We start from the raw sequence: 20,309 nt of genomic DNA, 5'->3' as shown, positions 1-20,309 counted from the left end.
CACATTAATATGTAGTATACACAGCTCTAAATTTATTTATAACCACAACACGCTGTTACTCGTCGATATAAATTCAATTACCACATTTGCTCATCGATTCACTGACACGTACCAATAAAAAATATCTTTGTCAAAGTCTATCAACCAAATAAATTAATAACGATATTTCGTAGAATAATCTTTGGGTGAAACAACCAAACCTCTACCTTTCCTGGCACCTCTATAGACGGTTTCAATAATATCGATCATTTCCTGTTTATCCTCCAGGGTCCAATTTATCTTATTATTATTTCCTGTTCCTAAATCGATCATTATGTGTTTATTTCTAAAGAAGAACATAACTGTACATGGATCGTATAACTCGTACCTGCAAAAAGGTAAATTCATAAATGGCTTAGAATCACAGATTGCGTACATGATGGAACTTTGATCCATTTTATTCCTTAAAATAATAATAATATCTCAAGGAAATTAAGAAGAAATTCTATAATCCACTGTAACAAGTTTCTACAAGGCCACGTCCAGATCTGAACTGAACCCCGAACCGAACACACCTAATGCCAGTTTTCGACATCTGGGCCTATACTGTTGATTTTATCATGAACTTGTATCTGTCAAAGACGACAGCAACTCATGGTGGTGTAAGGGATAGGAATGCACCACTATGGCAGGCAAATCTTTGGTCTGCACTAGTCTAAATATTCTATGTCATTCAATGTTTAGCTGTCGCGAGCCACGGGACTCTGTCTGAAATGGCGAAAATCGCTAGAAATATATGTTCCACGCGTACGAACGTGGCATTGTGGTGTCTCAAGTAGTGTTCGATTCAGGGTTTGGTTCTAAACGTGAAACTTACATTTTATTGAAATCAGGTACTTGTGTAATATCAACCAAATAGATCACAGCAAAGTTCTTAACCTTTTCGGCGATATTATACAAAACTTCGTCCATTTTCATACACATAGGATCCCAATCATGACCAAACCTAATAACCTGAAAAAGACAAAACGGAATTTTTACTGAATCTGACACAATTCTAACAACATTTACGTTGCGAAGTTTCACTTGTACATACAAATTCTAGAAAATTTAATATGTATAAGATCCTTAATATAACTGAACCAGAAACTTACAACCACTCTATCTTCTTCTGACAAAATCGCTTGGTCCACTTGCCACCCATTGTGGAGATGCGATAGCATATAAGACATTGTATTATTGCTTTGTCAAACACGCGTCAAAAAGGAAAATAAATATAAATATATATTATACAACTTATTTCTTACGTCCACGGTCAAAATACTTTTCCCTTATATCACAAGCCGATCATGAAAACACTAATGTACTTCGCGAAGCCAGGTACAAATAATTCGTTATTCACATAGTATTTGTTTACTACACAATTATAATTAGAAATTAGAAATTATACAACTGTATACAACGTCCCTCTCATAGCACTGTCAGTCAGCATTCGGCGGGCTTAGGCTACGCTAATAGAGGGGGAAACACCTACAGGAGCGGTGGTAATGTGTGCTTAAGACGCCACGATTGGAGACGAACCAACGCCAGCGCCAAGCGAGTGACGCCGCGGCCAACCAGCGTCGACAACGGGCGCGTTCCACTTACGCCCAAACAGTTTCTTTTTCTGGCTACTTCCGCTTTTACTCCAAAATCGCGACAACCAATCAGCGACGATACACGTTGTTCCGATCACTGCCTATAGGATCGCTACCATAAACCAGACACATATGTTTACCACCGTTCACTACAAAAACAAAAATCAGCTTGTTATATACTATAGAATGAAATTTATTGGTTCAAATGTATTTGAATTCGATTTTCTTTTATTTGTGTTATGTTAGTTGGAAAGCTTTTATCTTTATATTAGTTTGAGGGGTTTCAGAGAAAGGAAATGAACTGGTAACGTCAAATTGGGGAAGTCATATTTCGTCATATTTACTGAATTCGACACGTGCATTTCTTTTTGTTTGGACCTATTCTTTTCTGTGTGTGGGGTGTGTTGCAGGTGTGTTGGTTACGAAGGACGTGATAAGACTCGAATGTCAACGTGTACAATATGTTCTGTGCATACGCGCACCGTTCTCTGAAACAAAAATGCCAAGAAAGGTGAAATAGACTGGATATTAGGAAACTAAATATATTTTTCTCAAGTAATTCAAATAATTAACAAATTAATGACGTATTCTACTCTGTTTCTCTGAATACTGATTTATATATATATATATATTATTATTTCACAGATAAGATGACCCATTAATTTTTGTATTAAAAAATCCGTTTAGAAAGAATATTATAATTATGAATAAACCACAGCAAAGTAAGTAGATAATTATATGTCTATTGTTATGAAAAGCATACTGCATATAAATGTTCATTACCTCTAAGTGGAAACTCTGTCTCGCAGGAAGTGGTCAAATGCTGAAGTATGTCAGTTTAATTACCCTCACGTTACAAAATGCAATAGTCGGACTCAGTATGCGCTATGCGCGCACAAGGTCAGGGGATATGTTTCTCTCCTCGACTGGTATGTACGTTATGTTTTCGTAAACAAATATTTCTCACAATATTTAGTAGTTGTACATGTAACTATTATTTTTCTCAGCTGTCGTTATGGCGGAGATCGTCAAGCTTGTAACATGTCTGATATTAGTCTTGGTCGAAGAAGGGAGCTTCTCGAACTTTTATAAGTCTCTAAAAATGATAGTTGTAAAGCAACCACTCGATACTCTGAAAGTCTGTGTGCCATCGCTTTTATACATTATACAGAATAATCTCCTATATGTATCAGCATCAAACTTAGATGCAGCAACCTATCAGGTATGAATCATTTTTATTCGCTTATGCTTTCATCATATTTATCATCATCCTAAATTTATTTCCCATCAGGTGACATACCAACTGAAAATTTTGACTACGGCATTCTTTGCTGTAGTGATACTACGAAGATCGTTAAGGAATACTCAGTGGGGAGCTCTAATATTACTAGTCATAGGAATAGTATGCGTACAGTTGGCACAAGGCTCGGATGTTGTTTTACCATCCGGCATAGAGCAGAACCATTTACTTGGATTTTCAACTGCACTAAGCGCATGCTTCTTGTCAGGTTTGGCTGGGATTTACTTTGAGAAAATACTTAAAGACTCGGATATATCGCTGTGGATAAGAAACGTGCAATTAAGTTTATTGTCGCTGCCTTTTGGATTAATTACGTGCTTTATAAACGACGGCAAAGCTCTGAAAAAACACAGTTTCTTCTTCGGGTACGACTTGTTTGTGTGCTACTTGATTGTGCTCCAAGCAGGAGGTGGTCTTATCGTCGCCATGGTAGTTAAATACGCTGATAACATACTCAAAGGTTTCGCCACATCTTTAGCCATTATAATTTCCTGTATAGCGTCTATATACCTTTTCGACTTCCAGCTAACTCTCCAGTTTTCTGTAGGCGCTGTTTTAGTGATATGCTCGATTTTCATGTACGGGCATCAACCGAAACCCGCGTTCATTGACAAACATTCTCCAACCGACAAAGTCTGACATAAGCTAAGATAAACGTGATACTGCTAAGGAGAGCAAATATTCCGACGCATTCACGCAGGAGAATAGTTTAATTCATTTCTACCGTGGCCCGATGGAAAGAAATCGGTTGAAATGTCACAGGAGCAAGAGGGATTCTTCGCTCGCATTGCCTCCCGCCGCCCGTGTGTCGATTGCTTACTTTGTATTCGTCGACGTTGTCGCGCCGGCCAATAGGGATATACTATTCGGACCCTAGAGTTTCTCGATCGACTTCTTTCCATCGGGGCACAGTACATGCGAAGTGACGACCGGGCGCGCGATATATCATTAAATTATATCATACCCCTCGTATTATCAGTATTTCGCGCTACGCCTTGTACAAGAATTTCTATTAATACTAAATACTGACGACATTAGCGTGAATGTGGAATGTACATTCGAGTACATCGTATTTCGCAGAGAAATCGATGACAAAATATTGGAGCACATTTTTATACCAAACGAACAGTCAACATGTTTATTACATACACTTGTGTGTAAGCATATTAAAATATATATTGTATATCCAGACGTATTAGCAGAGAATTCTAATTAGATAATTCTCCTTTAAGAGCATATGTAAAGAAAGCAATTTGTTTTCCTTAATTTGTATATTTTTGTATATTGCTGGCTGTAGGTATAAATGTCCATATGTATTAAGAAAAGAAGTATATATCTTTACATTTCTATTGTACTTAATTAAATTAAGTTTAAATAAATACAAGCCTTGTAACGTACAAGCAGCTAATTTATAAGAGTTTACTTATTCTTAAGAACTTATTTATATTAAGAGTAAAGGTACATACAAACGAAGTGAATCTCAATTCGTTTCATTATACGAATTCATGTATAATACAATAATAGAAAGCGTGCATGCATTCAATCTGCAAGTAACACACTAACTTATACATGTGCATAATTAAAACTGTAAAAGAAATAGCATTTCTGTTTTAGCCTCGCCTAGACAGCTGTAAGATATTTTACATCTATTGTTTTCTGTCTATTCGAGCGGATCTATATCGTCTTTTAAGTATTTGCGCTTAAAACATTTATCCTTGATTTCACTCAGCTCTTACAGTGTCGCTGGAGGAAAGTTAAGCAATAGTCTTGCGTAAGTTGGCAAGCCTGCGAAGTATCGCACAGAGTGGCCGTTCCAGCTTGCGAAGCAAGATTCTCGATATCTGGTCGGTATATAAAAGTATCGGTAAGAATGAGCGAACCCCAATCGAAGAAAGTCAAGATGCCGTGCTCGTTAGCCCAACTGAAGGAGATCACAACAATTGTCGCCGACACCGGTGACTTTCAAGGTGAGCAGGCGAAAAATTAAACGAGCCACTTACACAACTAATACAAACACGGTCAAAGGTGAAGGTAAGGTGCTTATCGAAAAGCGAGGCACGGGGGAATGATTGTTGCGCACTTTTAATTTATCATTTAAATATAGAAAATCTGCTTGATTCCTGTGAAATAAAATGACCCTTCCTCATTCGCTCGACAAACACTACATTTATATCCTAAATATACACGAGTATTGTAGCGTACGAAATATATTGTTAAATCGGAAATGCGAATTTAAATCGTATACGTTACGGGAAGCAATGGTATTGGCAATTACAGAGTCATCCGACGTTACGATAGCACTTTGCTTTTTATCATAATGCTATTTGAATTAGTCTACTCTTATTTACAGGGAATGAATGAAAAATTATTTTTAAATTAGTATTTAGAAGTTTGTATACGAAACCAGAATGACACCATTTTGCGCAACAAATGCCAAACATGTTTTTCTTAACTCAAAATTTTTCTGTGGATACGTTTTCGAGTTATTGACAGGTGAACTTTTTGCCTGTCTGTCAAACAGGTGGTCCCACTTAATTGCGAATACCTCGTGTTGCGAATGACCAATGCGATAAAAAATTATATCAAATTAAAGATAATCGAATCACCAACACACGTGCCTCACAAATTGTTCAAATCGGTCCAGTAGTTCGGGTGAAATCGATGGAAATATGTGGAAAAAGTCATTTATCAATTTCGACCGAAATTGAAACCGACAATTCATTTAATCATCTGGGAAAAATCTAAATCGCAAAAATGGGCCCAGTTTCTCATTTCTTACGTTGAGTCTGCACTTTCACGAAGAAAACAAGGTGCTATTGAAGAAAATCTATGGATAAATACCGAAGCTAAATAGAGACAATGTATGAAAACACTAAAATTTCACTTTTTCTCGGTTTTGCTTTCTTTTTTCATTTTATTGTGTTATTTAAATTTTAATTAATTCTACGCAATTTTTTTTTATTCTGTAAACTGGTGTCATGGAATAACTAATTAAATTTCATTTCTTAGAAATGGAAGTAGTATTTTTGAGAAATATTCTTTATTAACTGCTATCTATTAAAATTAAGAGGTAAAATTAGTAATAGATAATATCAAGCTTTTATTTTTTTCATTTTAACATTCATTGTAACAATTATTCTTATGTAATATTTCCCGTGATTCAAGAAGAAAGAAGTCTCTATTCCTTATCATACAATGTCATCCATCAACCAGATAATTATTACAGACTACTACCGTGACCTATAGATGTGTATGGTGACCTCTGGGATGGGGACACTAAATATTATGCTCCGCAAAAATGATTCTAGGCATAAAATGAGAAGGATCGATTGGATATTAATTTATTAATGAATTTTATTTATAAATTATTTTCAGCCATGGAACAATTTGAACCAATAGATGCAACTACCAATCCTTCGCTGATACTTGCTGCTGCTAATCTAAAGAAATATGCACATTTAATAGATAAGGCTGTGCAATATGGAAAAAAATCTGGATCGTAAGTAGATTACAGATTTATTTATCTATTATGCATATAATAGTGATATAATAAGTTAGTATAGAAGTAAGTCCATACATTGTAAATTACTTAACAAATATTACTAGAGTAAAAATGGATCCTTTATATTTCTTTTTTTTATCTAGATCTGGTATATTATATTTGAAAAGGGAACTTACATTATTTTACAATTTTTTTGCTATATTGTAACTTACAAGGGAAGATCCCAAACCCGAAAATTCAAAATATTCTGAAACTTTGTGAATATGTAGGGGATTTCCTCCTGATTACAATGCAATTTTTTTTACTGCCCAACTTCCTTCGAAGGGGGTGAAATTAATCCCTGAAAATTCGGCTATTTTCCGATTTTGTGTTATAACTCGCGAACTGTAAGAGATCGAAAAAAAGTTTCAAGACAAAAGTTACTTCTTTTAATTAGATCTCTCATTTGGCGAACAAATTATTTTACAGTTCACGAGTTATAACAGAAAATCGGAAAATAACCGGATTTTTAGCGGTCAATTACACCCCCTTAAAGTGAATTTGGGTAGCAAACAAAAATTGCGTTGTAATCAGGAGGAAATTCCCTATATATTTACAAAGTTTCAGAATTTTTCAAATTTCGGGGTTCGGGATGTTCCCATATTAGTAGTGTTAATACTAAATTAAATTATTTATTGAGAAGCGAGAAGGAGGAATGTAGTGTACTAGTATTAATTAGTAGAAGTAGTTTACTGTATTAATTATTCACACATATAGATCTGTGTGGAATTTATAGTACAGTAAAAGTTGATTTAAGATATTATAGGGATTGTAAAGAAAAAAAGTTACGTGTGAACAGAGGAAGCATACGTTTCAAGATGTGTAAAGGAAAGAAATAAATTTTAATGAAAATATGAGAAATTATAAAGGATTTGTATTAAAAGCGGAAGAATATTAATATTTATAAATAAAAGAGAAGGAGGAATATGATCCGAAAAAATGTATTCAACTAATGCGGTAATGGTTAAGTCAATGTAATTACGCCCCCAGTGATCTTTTAATCGAATAAAATAAGTGTAAATTGATCTACTTGTTTCAGTACATTGGCAGAGCAACTTGAAGCAGCCATGGACATAACGTGTGTACTCTTCGGTAAAGAGATTTTAAATATTATACCTGGCAGAGTTTCTACAGAAGTCGACGCTAGGCTATCGTTCAATAAGGAAGCTAGCATTGAAAAAGCAAAGAAGCTAATCGCTCTGTATGAGGAGAGTGGCATAAATAAGGATCGTGTGTTGATTAAGCTTGCTTCTACCTGGGAAGGTATCCAAGCAGCAAAGTAAGTGGACCGCTTATAATCGGTACGTTAATCAAGATGAAATTAAAATCCATACTCACGAAACTCACTCTTTCAGGGAATTGGAGGACAAATACGGAATCCACTGTAATTTAACTCTTCTATTTTCTTTTGCACAAGCTGTTGCATGCGCAGAGGCAGGAGTAACTCTTATATCTCCATTTGTTGGTAGAATCCTGGATTGGTAAGTTATTATGGAATTTGAAGCGTTGAAGTATATTACTCGCTTATCTTGGTATTATTAATTTATAAGTCTTAAAAAGCACTTAAATGTGTCGTAACTAATATAAATCTGTAGGTATGTGTCGAACACAGACAAAAAGTCGTACGAGCCTAAAGAAGACCCAGGTGTCGTGTCCGTAACTAAAATTTATAATTATTATAAAAAGTTTGGATACAAAACCGTTGTTATGGGTGCATCGTTCAGAAACGTTGGTAAGTATTTATCTCTGTAAGGCCTTTGCATAAATTAAAGATAACTGTAATACATGTACAACGTTCGCGTTCAGGTGAAATTAAAGAATTAGCCGGCTGCGATTTCTTGACTATCAGTCCAAAGTTATTGGAGGAGTTGGAGAAAAGTAACGAGCCAATTCGCAAAGTACTTGCAACAGAAACTGCGAAGAAGTGCGATCTACAGAAGACCAGCTTGGACGAGGCCGAATTCAGGTGGCTTCTTAATGAAGATCAAATGGCAACGGAGAAGTTGAGCGACGGTATTCGGAAGTTTGCAGTGGATGTGCGCAAACTAGAGAAATTACTGAAAGAGAGAATTCAATCTTAAATATAAGAGGAACGCGTCTATTAAGAATATCTATGTGATGGATGTTTTATTGTAAATACCAGCATTGTGAAATAATAATTACCCTGAACAACAATCATCCGCTGTACGATACATTCCATTCTTTGTTTCTGTAAAATAGTGTATGAACAATGTAGAAAATTGCACAGAAATTATAATGCTTATATTATTAAATAAAAGTGGGTTTTCTGCGGGGAAAGTGGAATTTTATAGCAGTGTTCGATGCTCATTTCTTAATCTTAACTTAAAAACTCTAGCAACATCTTTCAAAAGAGTACGTTCGAAGATAAACGCTGGATAAATTTGAAATTCGTAGCAGTTCTCGATCTATCGAAGCTGAATATCCGGTTCGATTAATCGAACGGATGTGATATAACAACGTGTCTGATACTTGAAGTTTCGTCCGTGTAATTGTAATTTTATATGATTGCGAAATAAGTAAATTATAATAGTCGCCCGAAGTACGTAAGAAAAGGGACAAAATGCCTAAGAAAAAAACGGGCCAAAGGAGGAAGGCCGAGAAGCAGAAATTGAGGCAGAAAAAAATTAGAACTGCTAAGGATCAAATAGACTTAGCTAAATTTCCTTGTAACGCAATAATGGCAAGTAATTACATATTTTAACGCAAACTGATTGTAAAATTAGCGTAACAAAACCTTAGTTCCTAACGTTATACACAATTAATTTCAATTATCATGAGAAATTCTGAATTAGAAATGCAGGACGTGCGTGCAATGAGATATGCACCTATACTTATTAAGTTTTAATGTATGATTTATATTTTGACGAAGTGGTTGTTATTTTCTACAAAGGAATGCGATAAATGCAACAAGAAACAGAAAAGTAGAGCCTTCTGTTACTTCTGTCAAAGTGTGCAGAGGCTACCTATGTGCGCGCACTGCGGAAAGATAAAATGTATGTTAAAGACCGGAGATTGCGTCGTTCGTCATCCTGGTATGTTTAATACCGGTTTGGGCATGGTGGTAAGTTTGTCGCGTATATAATGAGAAACATTTCGAACACTGTAACCATGAAATTATAAATGATAAATGGATATATAATAGGGAGCAATATGTGATCACTGCGAAGCATGGGTTTGCCATGGCAGACGTTGCCTTACAACTCATGCATGTATGTGTCCATTACTAGATGCAGTTTGCCAAGAATGTGAAAGAGGTGTGTGGGATCACGGTGGTAGAATATTTCGATGCTCGTTTTGTAATTCTTTCCTTTGTGAAGATGATCAGTTTGAGCATCAGGCGTCGTGCCAAGTTTTGGAGGCGGAGAGTTTTAAATGTAAATGTCTTTTAGAACCGTTATTCGAAGATTAATAACTCAAAGTTAATTATGGCGACATTTTCATTTCTACAAAATGTGATACTTTTAGGTCAATCGTGCAACCGTTTGGGGCAATATTCTTGCTTGAGGTGTAAGACATGTTACTGCGAAGATCACGTTAGAAGAAAAGGGTTCAAGTATGAAAAGAACAAGGCTATACCTTGCCCGAAATGTGGCTTCGAGACATCGCAGACAAAAGATCTTAGCATGTCAAGTAAGGAATACAGTCTACAGTGGCGTGCAAAAGTATTCGGCCACCCTTTAAAATCGCATAACTTTTTTAAAATTAATACAAACGATTTGAGCTTTTTTTTAGAAGCTAGAAGGATTAGTTAGCTAAGTGACGTGATTCGTCGTTTTGAAAAAAAAAATGTACGTGGTACCTGTTTGTAGATTTAAGTAAGTTATATACGTGCCCAAAAATTTCATCAAAATCGGTTAACGTTGCTCTGAGCTATAAACGCTTAAATCTATAAATGGGTTTTTTGAATTTTCGTTACAGGCTCATAAAAAAAAGTTTAAAAAACGACCTTTTCTATTTTTTCTGCTATTCCGACCAAATGCATTTTTTTCAAAACGACGAATCACGTCACTTAGCTAACTAATCCTTCTAGCTTCTAAAAAAAAACTCAAGTCGTTTGGATTAATTGTAAAAAAGTTATGCGATTTTAAAGGGTAGCCGAATACATTTGCACGCCACTGTACCATCTCTTCCTTTATCCAATGAATTCTTAATTGTAATTGCTTTATATCGTATTACAGCTAGAAGCCATAAATTTGGTAGGCAAAATCAAACTGGAGCAGGCGAGTCTGATGATGAGAATGGATATGGTTATTATGGTAAAGAATTTAATTACAATTTTAACATTTATTTTTCTTTTCTCTATGTATTACTTTTTGTCGTAGGAAGTCAATCTCAAAACTATTTCTCTGGAAGTTATACTGCCAATGATGAAGAAGACGACGACGACGAGGAGGAAGACGATGACGACGACGACGACGATGATGATGATGATGAAGAAGAAGATGAATCGTCGAGTGAAAATGAAGAAAATGACAATAACAAATTACCTCGAACTTAACATACTAATAAAATGATATTTGGTAAGAATTGAAAGAAATATATCTTCGGTCAATACAAACATGAAAATAAATATATTAAATCGTTGTTTTTAAAAAACAAGATTCTTTTCTCCACTTAAACCATAGCGAGTAAAGTAATTAAAAGTAACATTCAATAATAATACGTAAACATAATGTTACATTTATTATACATTGGCTTTATGATGAATGTAGATGTATCACATGTACAAATATATTACACACGCAACGAGGTATACTCTGAAGGGAATGCGAAAGTGTGAGAACCGAGGGCGTTGATGCTCGGTAAAAGTCCAGCATTTGGTATAATGTTCCATGACAATGTTAACGTTACATTTTTATTCCCTCTGAAAGAAAGAAAATGGATAAAAATTAATTACACAGTTTCTTGTATTATTCTGTGCGCACAGCTTGATCGACAATGGCGAGCATTACCTTAAACCATTACCGTCATCCCAGAAATAGTATTTCGTGTTCATATTCTTAAAATCGAGCACAGCTTTGTCGCCACGGAGCACTATCTTGTCCCACAATACTACCTAAAATGAAAGGAGATGTTCAGTTTATGCGTCAAGTTGCGAACTAGTAGAAGGTAAACAGTACTGTCTGCATTTTACCTGATTGAAGTCATTGTTCTCTGTTTGATATTCAGCTGTGAGGTACAAAAATAGTTGCTTAACATTCCAGTTAAATAATGGGGTGAGATGTGTGTCTATGTAAGGAAATTATATATTTTATGCTAAAAGTTTAAAATCGCTAGTTTGTTTCTAATTACATCGCGAATAACTTATCTAAGGAAAGTTTCGAAGATAAATGATATGTGAATTATAGTAAGCAAAATATATCAATAAATATTTCCGGAATGAAAAAGGATATCAGTCTGTAAGTCAAATGTTAAATAACCCAGATCGTTCTTTTCCCTTGATGCACTATAATCTGGTACATTCTTTCTGCAAAATAAAATATTATTGATTACTAAGCACATTAATTGCATGTTGCATCAACTGAAATGAATATGAAATACATGCTTCTATTCGTTTATACCAGATATTTTATTAAAATAGTTCAGGTGGTAAAATGTAAAGCATAAAGTGGTTCAGCTGAAATAAATACTTTTCATCGTATTTAGAAAATATACACACCACACAGAAAGGGATCTGGTAGTAAACTGAAACTCAATATGGTAAATGAATAAATTGTAATCAAAAGTAATAAATGAATATATGAAATTCCTTGGAACCTAATAGTTGCAGTAGCCATTGGAACAAATTCGCAATACTTACACAACTACTTTTACGGTATTTAATGTTGCATTTGCTCTGTAATCGAGGAATACAGTGGAGAGAAAGCAGCAAAACATTAAGCACGCCGAAATGCTTAATGTATATGCCAGAATAGAATTACAACGCGTAAAAACAGTATGCATTATTACGCTTTAAAACTGCCGGTTAGAACATACGAAACTTTAATACAGCAAATCAATTAGCCCAATCATGCATCAACAGATTCTGACTGAAATCATCATCCACTCAACTTTGGTTCTCAACGTCATCAATTCGACACGACGGATCACCGGGTTGGCGTTCGAAAATAAGCGAATTCGAACGAAGTGTTCCCAAATACAGCATCAGTTGCGAGTTACATTATTGGCGGCATACTTGAATATAATGAATTCATTTATTTGTCGTTTGCATTCTATGGAAATATAAACATTTCTCGTTGAACAAAAATTTGAAGAAGTAAACTTCCATTAGCAATTCTTGCAACTTATATATTTATATCATACTACTCTTGTTTCCGTTGCCATTGGGGTCAGTAGTATATTAAAGCAAACAAGTAGAGAGATATAACAAAATAGACTTCAAATGCTTTATTTTGAAGGAATCGTAAAAACATTTCGGGTCTCTAAAGATTAATTAATCCCTTTCGTAATTATGATCATAGATGCATACATATATGTAGGTAATACATATAAAGGCGTGTATATACCTATTTATAATGAATTAGTAAAATATAGAAGATTTGATCAATGATTTAAATTCGTCTATTAATAACAGAAACATAGCGCATACATATATATAACTTATGATTTCAGATCGCAATGAATAGTTTATTTACTTTCTTTTCTCTCTGATCTGCAGCAACTTCAAGGAAGTGCAGATTAGTACGCGACAGTGTTTATGTGGAATGTGAGGTTTATTGTTTGCAAAGGGATAAGTAATTTTCTTTCAGAAACGAGTTAAATGTTTTGGATATGTCGCATTTGGTAAGTATGCAAATGTTATTGAGGAATCATTTTCTACGGACTGCTTCGCTTTCGGGGCACCAACTTAATTTAATGACGAACCACCGAAACTGGCAATCACGTCTTCCTTCGTGAAATTCGTCTGAATTGTTTGTTTCTAATATCGCTTAATGTTCCTTGTTTCTCTATTATTCTATTATCATCGAGACCCACGTCTTACACTTACGAACGAATTAAACTGTTCGTTGAATAAAGTCTTACGAATAGATGACAGGTATAATAATATTATTTACAAGGAACTGTGTAGTCAGTATAGTTGCGAAACGATTTTCCGTTTCTATTTACTCGAAGTATTGTCTGCGTGTTTTTTTTTTTAAAGAATATTTGCAGCTTAAAGGATTTAACATTTAATCCTATAGATTAATGTTAATCTTAGAATTTTAAGTTGTAAAACTAACGGCTGTAGTATATATTTAACAAGAATGCAGTAAATGCGTTACGAAGTTATTCCATGTGCGAATTAACTTTATTTGTTTCCTCTGTTTCAGAGTAAAAAAGAATGGGTTGTGTTAATAGTCGGACAGATATTAATGACCTACATCCAAATGTTTTCCAAGTGATGAATGTAGATGACTTAGGTAATTTAATTACACCTGGACGCTTGGAAGTCACGGAGACGGATATAGTGCTTTACCAGCGGGGTAAACAGCCTATTAAATGGCCTTTGCGTTGCTTGCGTCGATACGGCTATGACGCCGAGATCTTTAGTTTTGAATCTGGTAGACGGTGCTCTACTGGACCGGGCATTTATGCCTTCAAGTGCCACCGAGCTGCACATTTGTTTAATCTTGTGCAAACTAATATTCAGGTACGTATCTTTCTGTATTTAACTGTTAAAGATCTTGTAAGCAAAGAGTAACCAAATGTTCGAAATGAAAGATGGACGTTTGATGCGAGTTATTATTTTCAGGTTTGCAATAACAGCGGGGATGACACAATGTCCAGAGAACTTCCAGTCGCTTCTCATCCCGGTCCGACAGTGACGACAAGAGTGACAATACCAGTCGAGCCTAATTATTTGGATCCTATTTTAAATAGGAGTAATAATCGCATGGGTCCTAGATTCGCTCATAGCCAACAGAATGGAATTGGAAGATTAGGTAGCGTGGGAAGTAGCACCGGCCTCATATCACCCCAGGGAACTATGGGTTCTCCTTCGCCGCCTCCTGTGCTGCCGCCACCACCACCGCCAGCGCTCCCTCAGCCGCATCCGTCCTCGCTTTACGTCAACGAAGAAGTGTTGTCTTCACCGCCATTAGAAATGGAACATAATAACAATAAAAGCCTTAGAAGAGCAATACAGAGGTAAGTGGAATTGTAATTGCTTCTATTCTACACACTATTCGACGCTAAGAATTTTATATCCTTGCCCAGACCTTGTACAGTGACTAACTCTGTACCTGATAATGGCTCGACGTCGCTAGAACTGACATCTATGCAGAAAGATATAGAAGTCGCACCTCAAACCAAAACACTGGTCCCAGCAGCGGCTTATATGAACGTAGATATTAATAGTGATGTTAGTCCATTGTCTCCGACACACAGTGTCTCCGAAACGATACCATTTAAGGAAGAGAAAACTGAAACCAACGAGCCTGGGCACGCTTACATGAATATAAGTCCTGGCCAAGAGCATACAGAATCGTTTGGTGCCAGGGCACGACCGTCGCCGTTGCCTTGCATTCAACCTGACGCGGACGAAGCCGTCAGACATTGTTACGCTAATCTAGAAGCAAGTGAAATTGAGAGCTTGAGAAAAAGGTTTTCCGGGGTGTCCGTAGCGGAGAAGTCACCTTTGCCTCCATCCACGCCTACAGGCGGTCCAATTAGGGAAGTGAACTACGCTGTGTTAGATCTGGATACGAAAGATGTGCCAGCCAATTCACCATTAGGCGGCCCCGCGAATTTGACCGCGTCTCCTCCAGAGTCTCCGAATAAGCTGCAGAAAGGGTATGCTACGATAGATTTCGATAAGACCGCTGCTCTGTCCCATTCGGTGAATCCGAATCTTGTAAATGATAACGAGGGCTCGAGAAAGACACGTCACAACTCTACGATTAGCGACTTAGCAGCTTGTAGACGTAATTCATCTGTAAGTGAATAATCAATTTATTTCATAAATTGTGCCTGCGTAATGAATATTCATTATATTTTATAGGATGATAATCTGCTTTACCCTTTCGTTAAAATCGAGCATTCTGCGACATAAAGCCAAAGAACAGATATTAAATTAATTTGCATACTTCTCGCGTGATATTCATCGAACGGAAATTCACTGCGCGCGAAAGCGAAATGCATTTAATTCAGACATTTTGCTTCATCATTTCTTCTCCGCGAATTATTTATATATTTTAGCGATCTTATAGCACCTAGCGTTTAAGTTGCATGAAAGTTGCATAATGCACTTGGTACATCACAGTATTTTTAAGGATAGGCCTTTTTTTCGAAGTGCTGTTGAAGTGCACAAGCGGAAATCATTTTTATATAATATACAAATGTGTTTATAGAACATTGTAGACGGAATGGTCTTTTACATTGACTCCTGTGGGAGAATTGGAAGCTAAAGTGCCCTAATTTTTCCTGTATTATAGGAATTGATGAGGCTCAAATAGTCTAATTGAAGTAAGAGTATAAAAGTATATACATGACATGGCATAATAAAGATGGCGATGTATACAATTTTAAATGATTACTTCCAAAGTAATCACTTAAAATCTAACTACGGATAAAAAGCTATAAATTACTTTGAAGTGATTTTGGTAAATAATAGATAGAAATAGTGGAACGTTGCATGTATATATATATATATACGCACACAGTTATGTAAGTTTGTTGCTCTTAAACAGATTTTAAAGTACACAATTCTAATGAAACATTATCATATTTTATCATTGACAAGATATACTTTATGACTATTTACGTTACAAATTAAATCGCACAAGTACAAACTCATTGAAATTAACATGTTTCCTGTATACAATTACAAACGATTTGTTGAAACATAGTAAGAACATATATTTAATATACATGTCAGATGACACAATACGTGTATTTATATGATAGCACAACAAACAGTTTTATCAATGTATGCTAAGTTTTAAAATCATTGAGCAATTTTATTGCGCAGAATGCGGAGTGTCGTAAGTTTAGAATCTTTCCAATTCGTGCAAACTTATCGCGCGAACAGAAAATAATTGTTTGCGAGTGTCTTTAAATTTGCAAAACAGCAATGTTACTTCATTCGAAACACACACGCAAATGACATTGCTTTGGTAGTTGAATTTTTACCAAATTACATTAATTTAGGTAACTTTCTCTTCCAATAGCTCCTAATATGCTTATGAAAAAAAGTAGATCTATCTACGCAACATACGAATGTTAAATTCTCGCGAATAGAAGCTATTTCTTTCTCGAAGATATATATCATCGAACGCACATATGCAATATTTCACATAGTTAAAATTTAACGGTGGTTATTAAATTGTACAGAAAGAAGTTTATTAAATTTTTCGAGAGATTTTTGTATTATGCTCATAGAATAGCGTTTAATTAATATACAATATCATTTTCATTAATATCTTTCTTTTATTAGCAATAATTGTCATTGTTACACTTATAGTTTAGCGTCTAAAATTGCGTGCTAAATTAGTGAACAGATTTTCTATTGTAAAAATATTCTAATAATTATCCGAAGTATAAGGTAACATGTGCAATTATTTTAAACTTTAATTTTGCATTGCACCATATTTACTACACAGTTTTATTAGCCTTCTTCTATCATAAGCTGTTAACATTTGAAAGGGGCCATTCGAAATAGAATATCAAATATGGTATATCGCTAACTTTACGATATTAAGAATATAATTTTCGTTGATGTTAAGTATTTCAATATGACGAAAGATCATTTATTTCGTACATGGATATAAAACTGCTTGACGAGACTAGAGAAATAATCGCAATGCTCTTAGATTATATTCTTTTAAAGTACAGACTGTGTATTGAATATATAGTTATTTTTATTTCTAGGAAGAAAGTTGCATGCTACGAGTACAATTTTAAATACATATTGTAGTAGAGCGATAGTAGAAAAGTTGTAGTCGCAAAATTGCGCGTGCATCGTTATGTGTTGTCTCATGATATTGACATATTTACTGCTATAGTTTTGACGCTTACAGCACAAGACTTAAGTGGAACTGTTACAAAATTTCTACAGATTATATGTATAATTCATTGATAATTATCGATAATATTTTATATTGCTTTCATCGCGTCGAGATGGGGATGAAATTTTGTTACAGCTGTTCACAGTTGTACATATTTTGTATTAATAGGAAATGGTAGTGAATAAGTTAATATAAAACACTAAAACATTCTGCTTTATTATATTATAATTTTATATGGAAACATGTACGGCCTTATATACAAATCCTATATCATTGTTTGATATACATAACAAGAATACAGAGTACACTTGCAAAAAGCCGTCGTCTTGCAAGTTCATGTATATTTAGAGCTTTGTATTCAACTTTTAATGTTACGTGAAAATCATCAGGCCTATATGGAAGAATGAATGTTTCTATAGTACACGGTAGCGTTACGTAGATCATAGGAGCTATTTTAGCAAATAATTACACATTATACGCATCGAATGTGTATTTAAATAGCCATATCTCCAAAGCCAAAGAATTCATTTTTATTATTTACTGGATCTAAAATCTCATTCAAATTATTTCATTCTTACATGCTCTAATAATGTTCCTAAAAATATTTGAGAATCGTTCAATTACATTTAAATCAATCAAATAATTTAATATCGATTGCAAAGTTTGCGCAAGTGAAGAAAGATAGCATTATTTTGTAAGCTGTATTCTTTCCGACACATTTTCCATGTACCAACTCTGATTTTTCTCTGATCAAGCGTCGTTTTACCGTTACATATTTTTTATCATGAAATATTTATAATTTACGTTTCGCTTCAATTTGAAGTGCATCAAATACATTTGAAACCAGATAAAGAAAGCATCAAAGTTTAATTGATTCTTGGAACAGAAGGAAACAAAGTTTTCAAAGTATATAAATGTTATTGAGAATAATAAACAAGAAACGAATACAGCTTACTTAAGTTGTTTCACACATATCCATGTGACATATATTCGATGTTTAAAAAAATTTATTTTATTACATCATTATCATTTATAACGTTTATGCGTGACAATAGTCAATTTTCATGCATCAAAGAATGACAGTGTGATATTCGCAAGAAAGAGAACTAAATTTACATAAAATTTTGTATTGCGTTACGCATTTTGTATTAAGCTTTAGTGAAAATCTGAATCATATATTGCCGATGAAAAACGAAATGTTGCGAGCAAGAATGAGTGAACAGAATGTTTCCACGATTATAATAGAATTGAAACATAATAGTTTTGAGAATACTGAAGCGTGCCAAAGGAGGAGTTTATTTAATTAGTGATGATTCTAAAATACCAGAAAATTCTAGTACAAGATGCTAAAGAGGTCTTAAGTTAATGAGAAATGATTAGGAAGCATCGCTTCACTATATGTGCATGATACGGATGTACTATAGAATTATACATTGAATCGAATGTAAAAGTAATGTAACGTGCGAGCGTTTATGTATGATATAGATACTAGTTTTGTATTATTACAAAGATATATAAACTTATTCTCGTTTTAAAATACGACAGTATTATATCAGGCCAATGTTTATAATTCGTTACTTCCAAGAAGTTACAGAAATCTCTTTTTTCAATAAGGATTCCACAAAGAGTCTAGAACAGTACGGTACAAAAGTGTTCTAAAAATCTAATGTGACGTTCACGAATTTACGTTTCGCAGAAAAAGATATGTTACTTTCCTGGAAAATTCTAGAGTTGTACGTTTTTGTGATAGTTTATTATACTATACTGTACGTATTTTTCTATCGAATAAAAGAGAAGATTAAGATTGTTAAAAGAACTGAAAGAAGTTAACTTGTAATTAATTTTTAAAAAGAACATTGCATTAGACTCTGTAGAGGTCACATACACAAAAGGAAATGGAGCAATTTTTACATAGCAATTTATGAAAATGCGCAATGTCAAATATCGCTGCGATGCATCGGCAGAATGAAGTTGTAAATAAGTGTGGCGCAACGACAGATTAGGCAAGCACGCTGAACGTGCAATTACTGAACGCGATGGCTGTGAAATATTTAATTCTTCGACTGTCATAATTACAATATAAATTTTAAAACCACCGAAATTGGAGCAGAAAAAGAAATTGACAGATTAACATTTTACAGTTTGTTTAAATTTTGGGATGATGAAATAATGATTTATAATATTATCGAGGCCACGAAGTCCGTAATAACTTGATATTAACTTCTCAAAACTGAACCAAAATCGTTTTAATATGACATTTCATAATTTCCGTGCAAAGTCACGTTTCTAAATTTCTATAAATTTTGTACTTCACTCTGTATGCTGCGGGATGCACGTGCTGAACACCTTCATCTTTAATAATTAATCATGTAACCTCTGTACAAGTTCTTGTTAGCAGTTTCTTTTGTTCATAAAAATTAGAGTACTCTTGCTTGGATTTACTTGCACTTGTTACTAAAGCGGTATTGGCACTTCTATTTTCAATTGAAAACATGATAGTCGAAGGATTAATAATGTACATTGTTGGAATGAGATATTGGTTACATTACTTCCCTCGACATTACACTGCAATTAGAAGGTATAACATTAATGTTTTACAAAATATTGAAATATTTATTTTTGTATGTTTTTTACGTTGAGGGAAATCCGCAATTTGAACTCTGTACTTTGAAGTCGTTACGCAACTTTTGTTTACATGTATTACATTATTGTCAAGTTATATTTCAATAAAAATTGACTTCAAATCGTTTTATACATACTTGTACGTATAAATAACCAAACAAACATTACGATTCCATTATTTCCATCCCTATAACGACTGGTGTATATCGTATAAAATATACAGC

At 34.4% G+C, this 20,309-nt stretch overlaps 6 protein-coding genes across 8 annotated transcripts; 4 read left to right on the top strand and 2 right to left on the bottom strand.

Annotated features, from left to right (window-relative positions):
- Positions 1-10: 10 nt before the first annotated feature.
- Dim1 (thioredoxin-like protein Dim1) lies at positions 11-1,458 on the bottom strand. The gene is made up of 3 exons (XM_076809097.1): positions 1,134-1,458; positions 857-993; positions 11-367 (listed from the first exon to the last, which is right to left on the bottom strand). Exons 1-3 carry the CDS (start codon positions 1,209-1,211, stop codon positions 154-156), a joined length of 429 nt encoding a protein of 142 aa, XP_076665212.1. The 5' UTR covers positions 1,212-1,458; the 3' UTR covers positions 11-153.
- A 334-nt stretch (positions 1,459-1,792) lies between these two features.
- Positions 1,793-4,316, top strand: Ugalt (UDP-galactose transporter). The gene is made up of 6 exons (XM_076809090.1): positions 1,793-2,171; positions 2,262-2,338; positions 2,426-2,545; positions 2,624-2,838; positions 2,908-3,640; positions 3,832-4,316. Exons 2-5 carry the CDS (start codon positions 2,320-2,322, stop codon positions 3,553-3,555), a joined length of 1,002 nt encoding a protein of 333 aa, XP_076665205.1. The 5' UTR covers positions 1,793-2,171; positions 2,262-2,319; the 3' UTR covers positions 3,556-3,640; positions 3,832-4,316.
- Positions 4,317-4,699: 383 nt separating this feature from the next.
- On the top strand, positions 4,700-8,766 carry Taldo (transaldolase). Its single transcript, XM_076809096.1, has 6 exons — positions 4,700-4,883; positions 6,292-6,415; positions 7,497-7,736; positions 7,813-7,938; positions 8,053-8,189; positions 8,264-8,766. Exons 1-6 carry the CDS (start codon positions 4,787-4,789, stop codon positions 8,536-8,538), a joined length of 999 nt encoding a protein of 332 aa, XP_076665211.1. The 5' UTR covers positions 4,700-4,786; the 3' UTR covers positions 8,539-8,766.
- A 138-nt stretch (positions 8,767-8,904) lies between these two features.
- On the top strand, positions 8,905-11,077 carry Noa36 (zinc finger protein 330 homolog Noa36). 2 transcript variants are annotated; one of them, XM_076809093.1, is made up of 6 exons: positions 8,905-9,158; positions 9,369-9,539; positions 9,621-9,852; positions 9,944-10,108; positions 10,657-10,734; positions 10,801-11,077. In XM_076809093.1, exons 1-6 carry the CDS (start codon positions 9,039-9,041, stop codon positions 10,974-10,976), a joined length of 942 nt encoding a protein of 313 aa, XP_076665208.1. In that variant the 5' UTR covers positions 8,905-9,038; the 3' UTR covers positions 10,977-11,077. The 2 variants fall into 2 exon arrangements, with proteins under 2 accessions (XP_076665208.1, XP_076665207.1); XM_076809092.1 differs by having other exon boundaries at positions 9,348-9,539.
- A 35-nt stretch (positions 11,078-11,112) lies between these two features.
- Positions 11,113-12,582, bottom strand: Spase22-23 (Signal peptidase complex subunit Spase22-23). The gene is made up of 5 exons (XM_076809095.1): positions 12,279-12,582; positions 11,872-11,945; positions 11,613-11,701; positions 11,431-11,534; positions 11,113-11,342 (listed from the first exon to the last, which is right to left on the bottom strand). The coding sequence occupies exons 1-5, from the start codon at positions 12,419-12,421 to the stop codon at positions 11,213-11,215; spliced, it is 540 nt and encodes a 179-aa protein (XP_076665210.1). The 5' UTR covers positions 12,422-12,582; the 3' UTR covers positions 11,113-11,212.
- Positions 12,583-12,822: 240 nt separating this feature from the next.
- Positions 12,823-20,217, top strand: LOC143367478 (uncharacterized). 2 transcript variants are annotated; one of them, XM_076809323.1, is made up of 6 exons: positions 12,823-12,957; positions 13,137-13,261; positions 13,789-14,108; positions 14,211-14,605; positions 14,675-15,392; positions 15,459-20,217. In XM_076809323.1, exons 3-6 carry the CDS (start codon positions 13,800-13,802, stop codon positions 15,507-15,509), a joined length of 1,473 nt encoding a protein of 490 aa, XP_076665438.1. In that variant the 5' UTR covers positions 12,823-12,957; positions 13,137-13,261; positions 13,789-13,799; the 3' UTR covers positions 15,510-20,217. The 2 variants fall into 2 exon arrangements, 1 of the variants encoding a protein (XP_076665438.1); XR_013085042.1 differs by having other exon boundaries at positions 12,840-13,261; positions 15,459-16,435; positions 16,488-20,217.
- The last annotated feature ends 92 nt before the right edge of the window (positions 20,218-20,309 follow it).

Source organism: Andrena cerasifolii, chromosome 3 (genome assembly GCF_050908995.1).
Source record: "Andrena cerasifolii isolate SP2316 chromosome 3, iyAndCera1_principal, whole genome shotgun sequence".
Taxonomy (NCBI): Eukaryota; Metazoa; Arthropoda; class Insecta; order Hymenoptera; family Andrenidae; genus Andrena; species Andrena cerasifolii.
The sequence above is the reverse complement of the archived record's forward strand: the minus strand, read 5'-3'. Positions and strand labels throughout refer to the sequence as shown.